The sequence below is a fragment of the Oryctolagus cuniculus genome, chromosome 17 (genome assembly GCF_051225735.1).
Source record: "Oryctolagus cuniculus isolate XC-2025 breed Fujian yellow rabbit chromosome 17, ASM5122573v1, whole genome shotgun sequence".
Classification (NCBI taxonomy): domain Eukaryota; kingdom Metazoa; phylum Chordata; class Mammalia; order Lagomorpha; family Leporidae; genus Oryctolagus; species Oryctolagus cuniculus.
This window is the reverse complement of record NC_142883.1, coordinates 26,962,895-26,975,650: the sequence shown is the minus strand read 5'-3', so window position 1 is coordinate 26,975,650 and position 12,756 is coordinate 26,962,895. Positions and strand designations below refer to the sequence as shown.

At 39.2% G+C, this 12,756-nt stretch overlaps 1 protein-coding gene across 39 annotated transcripts in view; it reads left to right on the top strand.

Moving 5' to 3' along the window:
- The window catches only part of MBTD1 (mbt domain containing 1), a 70,353-nt gene that overhangs the window by 36,102 nt on the left and 21,495 nt on the right, over positions 1–12,756 (top strand). For 31 of the 39 annotated variants that reach the window (XM_070060879.2, XM_070060882.2, XM_070060880.2 and 28 more), the window contains 6 exons: positions 6,638–6,755; positions 9,117–9,251; positions 9,881–9,969; positions 10,166–10,400; positions 11,026–11,081; positions 11,399–11,503. In XM_070060879.2, the coding sequence (XP_069916980.1) occupies positions 6,638–6,755; positions 9,117–9,251; positions 9,881–9,969; positions 10,166–10,400; positions 11,026–11,081; positions 11,399–11,503 (738 nt within the window). Of the gene's footprint in view, positions 1–4,213; positions 4,308–6,637; positions 6,756–9,116; positions 9,252–9,880; positions 9,970–10,165; positions 10,401–11,025; positions 11,082–11,398; positions 11,504–12,756 lie in introns of all 39 variants that reach the window. The other 8 variants (XR_016224205.1, XR_016224208.1, XR_016224207.1 and 5 more) reach the window with 2 other exon arrangements.

Below are 12,756 nucleotides of genomic sequence, written 5' to 3'. Positions count from 1 at the left end.
TCCAAGCGACCCTCCAGTTTATGGTGTGTCCAGAACATTTAGCTTTTTTTTTTTTTTTTTTTTAAGATTTTATTTGAGAGGTAGAGGGTAGAGTTAGACAGAAAGGTCTTCAATCCACTGGTTTACTCCCCAAATGTTTGCAACAGCCGTAGCTGCTCTAATCCAAAACCAGGAGCCAGGAACTTTTGGGTCTCCCATGTGAGTGTAGGGTCCCAAGCGCTTGGGCCATCTTCCCCTGCTTTCCCAGGCCATAACAGAGCTGGATCAGAAGAGAAGCAGTCAGGACTTGAACTGACATCCATGTGGGACGCCAATTTTAAAGGTGGTGGATTTATGCACTATACCACAGTGCTGGCCCCTAGAACAATTAGCTTTAAAGCACTCAGTATTTTTTAGAAAAAAATTTAAGACTATAGTCTTTTAATTTAAAGCATCCTTATGTCCCATTATTTGCCTTAGTAAGTCAAGTGAAACATTTCTAAAAATTATAATACAGGCAAATATGTGCTAATAACAGATGGGCATCAAACCAAAGGCTAAAATTGTTCCTTCACTTAATGTATTTGTAGACTTCAGTTTTCTTTTGTTTGGTGCCTAAGCTATATATTTTCCATCTTGGTGATAGTATCCTGACTAATAGATATTTTAATCATCCTTTTTTTCTCCCTTGAAAATAGTTTTAGTTTTGCACCAAAAATCAGTCCTTAGTACACATGTATGATATAACTTTAAAGCCGAGTTTAGGGACCAGTCTTGTGGCGTAGAGATTAAGCTGCCGCTTGCAGTGCTGGCATCCCATGTGATTGCTGGTTTGAGTCTTGGCTGCTCCACTTCCAGTCCAGCTCCCTGTTAATGCGCCTGGAAAATCAACGGATGATGGTCCAAGTCCTTGGGCCTCTGCACCCATGTGGGAGACCCAGTTCTTGGCACCAGGCTTTGGCCTGGCCCAACCCTGGCCTTTTTGGCCATTTGGGGAGTAAACCAGTGGATGGAAGATTATCCCCCTCACTCCCTCTCTGTCTTTCAAATTAAAAAAAAATAAATCTTTAAAAAAAAAAAACAGACTGAGGGCTTGTGCTGTGGCACAGTAGGTTAATCCTCCACCTGCAGCACAAGCATCCCATATGCGCACCAGTTCTAGTCCCAGCTGCTCCTCTTCCAATCCAGCTCTCTGCTAGTGGCCTGAGAAAGCAGTAGAAGATGGCCCAGTGCACTGCACCCACATGGGAGACCGGGAAGAAGCACCTGGCTCCTGGCTTTGGATCGGCGCAGCTCTGGCTGTTGCAGCCATCTAGGGAGTGAACCAATGGACAGAAGACCTTTCTCTCTGTTTTTCCCTCTCATTGTCTGTAACTCTACCTCTCAAATAAATAAATAAAATCTTTAAAAAAAAAAAACCTGGCTGATCTTATGCTTTTTCATTCTGCTTCTACTGATAGACATGGTATTTACATGATATATGGTCTCACATCACTTGACAACAGGGACACATTCTGAGAATGTATTCATTGTTAGGTGATTTCATCATTGTGCAAACATAGGGTGTGCCTAAACAAAAACAGCTGTGGTCACTGGACAATCTCATGGGACCACTGTTACATATGCAGTCTGGTTGACTAAAGTATCTTGCAACTCATGACCACACTCTTAATTCTCTCTTTAAAAAAAAGGGGGGGGGGGGGGGAGATGTTCTGGCACTGTGGCGCAGTAGGTTAATCCTCCACCTGCAGTGCCAGCATCCCATGTGGGTGCTGGTTCTAGTCCTGGCTGCCCCTCTTCCAGTACAGCTCTTTGCTGTGGCCTGTGAGAACAGAAGAAGATGGCCCAAGCACCACATGGGAGACATGGAAGAAGTTACTGCCTGTAACTCGATGTCTCAAATAAGTAAAATCTTTTAAAAAGTTTTATTAGTTTATTTGAAAGGCAGTCACAGAGAGATCGTTCACTCCCCAAGTGACTATAACAGTTGGGGTTGGCTAGCCCCAAACCAGCATCCTAGAACCCTATCTCCTACATGGATGGCAGAGGCTCAGCCCTCGGACCATCTTTCACTGCCCTCCCAGGCATATTAGCAGAGAGCTGCATTATGGAATAGCAGCATTACAGGCGGCAACTCACCCTGCTGTGCCACAATGCAGGCCCCATCTGATTGTCTTTTTTTATTAGATTTTTGATATTTCTTGCAACATGTATAAGACAGGTACATCAGAAAGTTCATGGTATTAAAAGATGTGTATTTTGTTGCAAAAAAATTTGAAATCCATGCATGCATTTATAGCATCTTCAAAAAGTTCATGGAAAATGGCCATCGTGAAAAAATTATTCGTGCATTTCAAAAATTGTTAACTAAAATAATGCTACCTTTTAATTGTATTTTCTACAAACTTTTTGAAGTATCCTCATATTAAAAACATTTTTAAAAAACTTCTTTTGTTTTGGCCAGCACCACGGCTCAATTGGCTAATCCTCCGCCTTCCGGCACCGGCACACCGGGTTCTAGTCCTGGTCGGGGCACCAGATTCCGTCCTGGTTGCCCCTCTTCCAGGCCAGCTCTCTGCTATGGCCAGGGAGTGCGGTGGAGGATGGCCCAAGTACTTGGGCCCTGCACCCCATGGGATACCAGGAGAAGCACCTGGCTCCTGCCTTCGCATCAGTGCGGTATGCCGGCCGTAGCGTGCCAGCCGCAGCAGCCATTGGAGGGTGAACCAATGGCAAAGGAAGACCTTTCTCTCTGTCTCTCTATCTCTCCCTGTCCACTCTGCCTGTCAAAAAAAAAAAAAAAAAACTTTTTGTTTCTATATTTGTAGAAATAGGTAAACTTTGTAATAAACCTTGTTATTTGTTGTTTTAAAAATACATATTTATTTGAAAGGCAGTGTTAGAGAGGGAAAGAGAAAAAAAAATACTTTCCATCTTCTGGCTCACTCGCCAAATAGCCACAAAGGCCAAGTCAAAGCCAGGAGTCCGGAGCTTATCTATATATACTACTTGGTTGGCAAGAACCCAAACACTGGACCATCTTCCACTGCTTTCCTAGCCAATTAGCAGGGAGCTGGGTCAGAAGTATAGCAGCCAGGACTCAAGCCAGTGCTGTAATATGGGATGCTGGCATTGTCATAGGCAATTGTTTAACCCACTCTGCCACAACACTAGTCTCATAATCTATGTATATGATCTCAGGTATATGCTTATTAGTAAAATAATCTTTCTGAGGTATATTTATTTTTTCCCCAGCCTTCACTCACGCTCTACTGAAAGTTGAAAACTTGAATATTATCATTGCATATTTTTTAGCAAAAAGAAAGCAACTTAAATAAATCAATATTATTATTTTTGCTCTGTTTCTATTACTGAGTATTTTTTCCTATTGGTATATCCCACAGTTTTTAAATAATACTGACTTAATGTGATTTCTTTTTTTAAAAAGTACTATTTTAAGCCTTTAAAATTAGTAGCCTCTACTTCCTGTCTATTTATGCATGCATTCTCTCATCCTTAATCTTACTTCAACCCTAAGAATTCCATTTTATTTTGTCTTCTTCATTGTCCTCTCCACTCATCTCTCAATACCACCACCCAAAACAAATCAGAAGATGAGTTAACTTCCTTGGGGAAGATGGGAACAGTTCTGCATTTGTTTTTGTTTTGTTTGCTTTTCTGTTTCTACTTCTTTCCATATCTGTTAAGTAGTGTTTAGGAACTGTTACTTCTCTCTAGTCAGTTTTCTGTGGTATTCTCTCCCCCTCCTTTTTTATCAAGTATTTCATCTTTCCTTGCTAGATGCACTTTAATAATCATGTGCCTGTTAGTCTGTAGGCATTTCAGTGGTGGCTTTCTGTACATTTGCTGTGTCGTTGGGATAGATTCTTGGTTACCTATGCACAACTTTGCTTCTTAACTCTGCCTGTTCATGTTCTTTGTTAACATTAAAGTTTCTGGTTATGAAAAGTTACAGGTTGGCAGCTCTGCAGAGGGAAGTCTTGTTTCAGCCATGTGCGTGTGCAGTGTATCGGCCCTGTAAAAGTTGAGTGCTAGCCCTGTGGGCTTTTGGACTGTCTGGGGATGTTCTTGAAGTACAGAAAGTAAGACTTCCTGCCCACTTATTTTCTTCCAACAGACAGTCAGGTGGAGGTTACCCACATTTGTGTTGGGGCCCTCTCAACATTTGGACTTGGCCATGTCCTGCAGGACCTGATGACAGCTTACCTTGCAGGGAAGGAGAGCCGCTCCCCAGATAGCCCTCACGAGTGGCCCTGGAGCAGGAAGTGGTGGAGCCTGAGGTGGACCTCGCGTCCTGAGTCTGGAAGGTAAATTTGTTGTTACCTGTAAATTATGGTTCTGCTAGTTCATGCTGTGCCAATCCAGACTTTCAGAGGTATCCCTCCTGCCAGCAAGAGAAGACAGATGACTTGGACGAAGATGGCTGTTAAGCCCTGGGTCATTTAGTCTTCCACACTTAATATTTGTTTTAAACATAAGGTCAGATGTATCTGTGAAATTATCTTAGTATTTCAACACACTGAGCACATTCTATGCTCTGACTGGTGCTCTTCCTTGTTGATGTTGTTTTTCGTTCTTTTTCTTAGAGTGAACCATATGGATTGGTTTAAGAGGGCCTAGCAGAACCACAACCTTACAGGCAAGAACAAATGTCACTTTCTGCTACTTTCTCCTATACCAATCCAGACTGTAGGGACCAAAACATAATATCCACCACTGAAGTGAACATTTATTTCTTAAGTGAGCATATGACATTTTGTTTTTCTTTAATAAAATATAACTAAAAATTTTCTCCAAACCAATGTAAAGTCTTAAAAAACAGCATGGCAAGTTGTCATATCTAGCTCTCAAAAGATTTTAGTTCCTTTTGCCAAATTCACTTAGCAACGTGCCAACCTAACCTCTTGCTTAACTGGTCAGCACAAACATGCCTCTTTCTTCTCAATGAAAAAAATGAAAAAAATAAATATAATTCACAAATTTGGCAGCCAAACAAAGATACTAGACCTTAATTTAATACAACTTAATGCATGCTTTATCTGCTCTAATTGGGTTCATCCTACAGAAATGGATACATAATCTTTATATTAATAAATGCTACCTTAATCTATATTGCCTATCTTCCAGCCTTTTTTTCTGATCGTATCTGCTGGCAATAGGGATGGCCCTACAGTCTAGAATGTTTATAGGGGGAGATAGCAGAACCTGAAGAGTCCAGTCTTTCAGTTTAAAAAAGAGGTGGTCATATGAATATATTATTTTTTGCACAACTCGGGGAGATAGTTTAGTGTGCCATTCCTAAATTATAAATAGTTAAAATAGACCACATCTCTAAGTTAATTCAGGTATATTCATTGCTTGTGTCTTAAAGTAATAGCTACTAACTGATTCTGCATTTGGTTTCTAGACTTATTCTAGTTCCATATCATTTAACATTCTTTTCCTCTCCTCCAGAGATTCCATAACTATTGGGAGGACAGGTGTTGAATCGTGTTTTAGGCTAACCCTTGCTGGGTCATCCACCAAAGGACAAGGGCCTTGTAAGAAAGATATTTTGCCCACTGTTCAAATTGGCTGGTTTGTGTGACTCTTAGATATCTTTGCTCATCTTTGAGCATTGAGGCTGTTATGGTTTTTCTCTGATTTGTTCATGTGAGTGAGTCTTTTATAACTTTAATCCTTTTCATTATGATCAAGATTCTAAATTACATTTAATGAGGATCTGATTATTCAAGGACACAGAGACTGTTTATTAACACTTACACATATGACAAATTTCAATTGTTTGATTTAATTTACCATTGCATAAGCTGTGAATAATTTTGAGGTGCATTGGATTTTAAGGATTAAAATGTAAAAGAAATTGTAATTTGGGAACATACATTGTATTCCAGAAAATCCCTTTGTGTTTCTCATTTAATTGGTTTTCTGATTCCCTGTCTTGACCGTTTGGTGTGGTGACTGGTGAATACCAGGTATAAGGTTGGAAGTTTTCTCTTTAAGGTAATTCCTACCTGAGAAATTGTGAAATAATTAGTTATTTAACAATTTATGATGGTATTCTTTTCCAAAACCTCAACTCTACCTTTATAATAACTTTATCCAATGTTTTTCATTTGTGTCCTTCTGAAGAAATTATATTTTATGAATTTAACTTACATTGAAAGTAATGACTAAGTTTTGTTTTTCCTTATATAGTTGTTAGGAACTCTGTTGCTGATTGGAATCATTTTTCTTTCTGCTCTTTGGCCAGTTCTTCTAAAATTAGAGATTAGGGTAAAGTGCTTTCATTCAGTGCATATTGAAACTAGTAAGTTTGCTTAATCTGCTTTCAGGTTTGTATTTCAGCTTTTAGGAAATTTGCTGCTTAAGTCTTATATTAAAATAGCATTGAATTTTGTACTCAACTTGTATCTAATGTGTGTGACTTTTCTCTTCATCTTGAGTTTGATGCTAACTCTGGCTTTTTCCAAATAAAACTCTAGAAAAGGGGGAATAGCAATTATATCTAGATGTAAATAAATGTGTAAAGTGGCGTTTTTAGCTTAATACCCAATTATTAATGGTAATGCTTAATTTTGTGTATGTTTGGGCTTTATGTTAATAAGACAATAATCTAATAATTTTTATATGACAGGCACCTATGGGAACCTGCTGGGGTGATATCTCAGAAAATGTGAGAGTAGAAGTTCCCAATACAGACTGCAGCCTACCTACCAAAGTCTTCTGGATTGCTGGAATTGTAAAATTAGCAGGTGAAAAGCATGCATAATAACTTACAAGTAAATGCCAATGACATAACATTTGTTTAAAAAAAAGTTGATAAATTTTGCAAGTACTGACAAATAAGTGAAGTTATTTTATAGGGTAGGGCTGGCAGGTTTTTTTCTGTGAAAAACCAGACCATAAACGTTTCCAACTTTGCAGGCCATGTGCTATCTATCTCAACTACTGATCTCTACCACTGTAGCATGCAGGTAACAATTGCAGCACATAGGCATGACTGTGTACTACTGGAACTTTATCTGTAGGCACTGAAATTCGAATTTCATGTAATTCACAGAAGAAAGCATTTCACGTATGTCAGATAAAAAGATTTTGCTGCCTTTGATTTTTGTTTGCAGCTATTTAAAAGTGTAAAAGCAAGGTCTGTGAGCCATAGTATAGTTTACCAGTCCCTGATACAGAGAAATACTTTGAAAAATAACAAAAGCTGAGGTACTAAAAAACAGTGACAAAGGCCACAATACCAAAAGTAAACAAGTGTTGATCATTTCATTCACTTTGGACTCCTTTTTCTATCATTCCATCAACTCCACTACACCTGAGCCCTTGTGACTTTGTGACTGTGAAATAACTGTGTTAGGGGTCCGCTGTGTTAGACACTGTGGACAGATGGTAGAATAAATCTTGGTTTTGTGTGCTTTTTGTTTTTGTTTCTCTAGTAAACTCTTATCTGTCAGATGTTGACACCTACCAGACATTGTATGGCAAAATGCTCTACATGAGTAGATGTTAGGATACTATAGTACTTTAGAGGAGGGGCCACTCTGATAAGAAGATTCTCCTTAGATTACTACTAAAAGTAGTAGCTAATTCATCCTACTCTTTCCTTATCTCTAGCCATTTTCCCCCAGGCCATCTGCATTCTGCTCTATTTTCTTTGATGACTTCTCTGTCCTTAAATGAAGAAGATGATAAGTACCACACCCCACTGGCCAAAACTTTGTTTCCTCACATCAGTATGTGTTCAGGCCAGGTTGTTGCTCCTCTCACACAGCTGTCACCTTTGTGCCTTGGGTTGCTCCTGCAAGAGAGTCCCCTTGCTCTCTCCTTACCCATATTACCCAGTGTAGGCCCCCACCTTTTCCATGAACATTTCCCCAGCCATAGAAGCACTCTCTAAATGCCTCCATTATTTTCTCCAGTATAAAAATTGTTTTCTTTTAAAAGGCTTCTTTATTTATCTATTTGAAAGGCAGAGTGACATAAAGGGGGAAAGACAGATCTTGTATCTGCTGGTTCATTCCTCAAATGTCCACAACAGTCGGAGCTGGACCATGCAAAAGTCAGGAGCCGGGAACTCCATCCTGGTCTCCTACATGGGTGTCAGGGGCCCAAGTACATAAGCCATCATCCACTACCTTCCCAGGCACATTAGCAGGAAGCTTGATCAAAAGCACACAGTAGCCCAGGACTCAAACTTAGCTTCTGATAATGGGATACCACCATCTCAGGTGGCAGCTTAACCCACTGAGCCACAACACCTGCCCCTACATTGTAATTTAAAACAACATTGTTTGTTCTCTATGTGTATGAGTCATTTGCGTTTAAATAGCTCTAATAGGCAGTGCACTTACACCCAAGAATTAGTTCTGCCTTCCATCTCTAGCTTTACATTTCTGTTTATCTGAATTTATCAGGTGTCTTCTTTTAAGCCATTTTAATGCCATTGTAGAAGTTAGTTTGATACTAATCATAAATTCACCTACTTTTATGTTTATGGAACTTGTTTAGAATTTTCAAATCTTATTCCATAATAAATAGAATAAAAAATGTAGATACTTGAAGTCATCACATTCATATTATCCAAGAGTTAATGGCCACCTAGTTAGCTAGATAAAGTCATTTCTTTGACATATACTACACCTGGATTTCTATGACTTCACAAGGTTTTACTAACTTGTCACAGTCTTCTCTGTTATTATCAGAACTAAACATTAGAGAACCATTCTACCCTGTTTTCACTGAGGAATTTCTTTCTAGAATTTGAGAAATTATGAGTAAAATTGAAATCCATTCAGAGGAGGAAGCCACACTCAGTACAGTTAAACAAATTACATCTAATAAATGATTCTCAAAGTGTAGTCTCTGGACCACCACCAGCAGCAGCAGCATCCGTCATCTGGGCACATGTTAGCAATGCAGATTCTTAGGCCCGTCCACAGTCTACTAAGCCAGAATATCTAGGACAGGCCACAGCCATCTGTCTTTTTTTTTAACTCTGCTGGTCATTCTATTGCAGATGCCAATGAAAGTTGGACTCCACTACCAGATGCTACATAATTTTATTTCAACTTTATTTTCTTAATTATGTAATAATTTGTTGGTTTCAGGTTATAATGCGCTTTTAAGATATGAAGGATTTGAAAATGACTCGGGTCTGGACTTCTGGTGCAATATATGTGGTTCTGATATACATCCAGTTGGTTGGTGTGCGGCCAGTGGAAAACCTCTTGTTCCCCCTAGAAGTAAGTAACTTTGGAAAATGACCCTAGGGGCAAGTGTTTGGCCCAGTGGCTAAACCAGCACTTGGGATGCCTACATCCCATATCAGAGTTCCTGGACTTGAGCCCCAGGTCTGCTCCCAACTCCAGTTTTCTGCTGTGGACCATGGGAGGCAGGTTGTGATGGCTCAGATGATTGAGTGCCTGCTACCCATGTGAGAAATGTAGACTGAGTTCCCAGCTCCTGGCTTAGGCCTAGCACAGCCCTAGCCATTGCAGGCTTTTGAGAAGTAAACCAGCAGCTGGGAAATCAGTCTGTCTCCCTCCATTTCTTCCCTCTCCCTCTGTCTCTCTGCCTTTCAAATAAATAAATAAATAAATAAAAATTTTTAAACGCAAAATTAACCTTACTATAATTTTAAATATATGTACTTAAAGACTATTTCACACACAGTAATACTAAGTATTAAAATATTTTTGATTGTCAGGGACTTTACCACTAAATGATATTCTTGTTTTCTCTTTTTTTTTTTTTTTTTTTGTTACTTTTCAAGATCCTAACTGATAATCTTACTTGCAGAGAAATAACAAAAAATTTATGAATCAGTTCTACTTTTTGCTAAAGTGTAAACTAGTTATTTCTTTTGTTTTAGCTATTCAACATAAGTATACAAACTGGAAAGCTTTTCTAGTGAAAAGACTGACTGGTGCCAAAACCCTTCCTCCTGACTTCTCACAAAAGGTAAAAATAGGATCTGATAAAGGACTGAAGAGCTCTCAAAAAGAGGGTAATTTAGAGCATGTCTAAGGATTTCCTCATCAACTGGATGATCTACATTAAATATCGAGTACATTCAGCATTTTTAAAGTACAGTATTAAACTACTTGTGGGCCTTTGTCATGAGTTCCAAACAGGTGTTGTCTGCTTTTGTTTCAAGGTTTCAGAGAGTATGCAATATCCTTTCAAACCTTGCATGAGAGTAGAAGTGGTTGACAAGAGGCATTTGTGTCGAACGCGAGTGGCAGTAGTGGAAAGTGTAATTGGCGGAAGATTAAGGCTTGTGTATGAAGAGAGTGAAGACAGAACAGATGACTTCTGGTGCCACATGCACAGCCCATTGATCCATCATATCGGTTGGTCTCGAAGCATAGGCCATCGATTCAAAAGATCTGGTAAGCATCTATTACAAGAATTTCCTATTTAAGGATCATTGAGGCTGAATTATGCTGTTTGACTATTTTTCTCTGCAGAATAGCATAGATTAAAAGCAGCATTCTAGCTGTTTGAGCTGTTTGTTCAACTTTAATTATTGAAAGGTTCGCTCCATGTTAATGTCCTATTTCCTTTACATTCCTTCCACTTGTTCTCATTCAAAAAAAGTAATGTGCTGTGGTCCAAGGCTGTGATGGTCTCCATAATCTTTCTTATCTGGCCTTTTAGAAAGATCTAAAGATGGCCTTTCCCTTTCCATTCAAGTTTGTAATCAAAATAACAGGATTAGATGTGGTTAGACTTGATACTAAACACATTAAAACATACCTCTAAAGTTGTAATTCCCTAACTGTTGGGATTATCAGCATTCTGATTGGCTGAAATGTATTTCCTAGCATATGCACATGTAGCCTGAAGAGATAAAAGACTATTAAAGAATCTTATTCACCATAAATGTAGAAGGCTTGTCTTTTTGCCATGTTTTTAGAGTATTACATACCTTGTGAGTTTGAAGCCTTCAAAGAAACGTGGTTTTTTGGTCTTCTCACAAATGCTGACAGATTAGTATGTAACTTTTCCTTGTAGATATTACAAAGAAACAGGATGGACATTTTGATACACCACCACATTTATTTGCTAAGGTAAGAAGTTTTTATAAGAACCCTCATTTGTAAATTAGTTTTGAAAGAGGGTTGTGGGTTTTTTCCTAAAATTTTGGAAATCACTTGTGTTCACTTAAAAGGATTAAGACCTTATAATCCATAGGTGTCACACTTTTATTCTAATTATTCTTAAAATCTGTCTGTGTGTCTGAAGTTTATTTCCTAATGAAAAATTTGAATTAGAATACTAGGTAGGTAGGAGAAGGCATCTGGTAAACCTTTTCAAATTTTTTGCATTGTAATCATTAAAATGACAATGTTTATAATAGTAGATGTGCTTTCATATGATTCTTTAGGTAAAAGAAGTAGACCTGAGTGGGGAATGGTTCAAAGAAGGAATGAAATTGGAAGCTATAGACCCATTAAATCTTTCTACAATATGTGTTGCGACCATTAGAAAGGTAAGAGAGTAGGACTCACAGTACAGAAATACAGTAGAAGGCGGCCTCTGCCATATTCATTTAGACATTGTGTGTGTGTATCTGGATGTTGACTGAGGAGAGAGATACTAGTCATTTCAACATAAATTTGTGTTCTCTTATCAGGTCACCTTTTTTTTTGTTTGTTTTTTAATGTGGTTTGCTGTCAAGATTGTCATTTTGAATCTGCTACTACTTTATTTGTGAAACTATATCCTAGCTGAGTTAGAAGAATATTTATCAAAGTTACTTTCTGGTCAGACTCATTCAACACAGCCCAAGAAGGCGAAGTTTATGTTCAGTTTTCTTTTTGTACTCTTTCTCTTCTTGATAGTACTTTATTCTCTCTTTTCCCTCTCACCTGGAACTATTTGTATGGATCTAGAAGAAAGATTCTTATTTCTCAGTACGCATCAGAATTCCCTGGGAAACTTAAAACTTAAGACAGGTGCACCCTCACATTCCCCTGTTAGGATTAAATAGGTTCGGGTTGAGTCCCTGGCATTGGCATTTTTAAAGGCCCAGGGTGATTCTTTTGTACAGCTGTGGTTAAGGACCACTGATCCAGCCGGCACTGCGGCTCACTTGGCTAATCCTCCGCCTGCAGCGCCGGCACCCTGGGTTCTAGTCCCAGTTGGGGCACCAGATTCTGTCCTGGTTGCTCCTCTTCCAGTCCAGCTCTCTGCTGTGGCCCTGGGAAGGCAGTGGAGGATGGCCCAAGTACTTGAGCCCTGCACCCACATGGGAGACCAGGAGGAAGCACCTGGCTCCTGGCTTCAGATCAGCGCAGCGCACCGGCCGTAGCGGCCATTTGGAGGGTGAACAAATGGAAGGAAGACCTTTCTCTCTGTCTCTCTCTCTCACTGTCTAACTCTGCCTGTCAAAAAAAGAACCACTGATCCAGAATCTATTATTTGAAGTTATAACTTAAATTATGATTTCCATTTAAAGTCTAAAACTAAGCCAAAAGAGTTAAAAACAATTATAGCAGCTGAGTATCCCAAATACCTGTGTTCAAGGTCATATAGCTGAACAAGACTGGGTCCATACCCTGTTCTTCCTCTTTACCTTACTAGTGATAACAGCCACCTATAAAATTTAAAACATGGGACCAGGCATTTGGCCTAGTGGTTAAGATACCAGTTAAGATGCCAATGTACTGTATTGGAGTGCCTGAGTTTGATGCCCATTTCTGGCCCCGGGCTCCAGCTTCCTGCTAATACAGACTGTAGGAG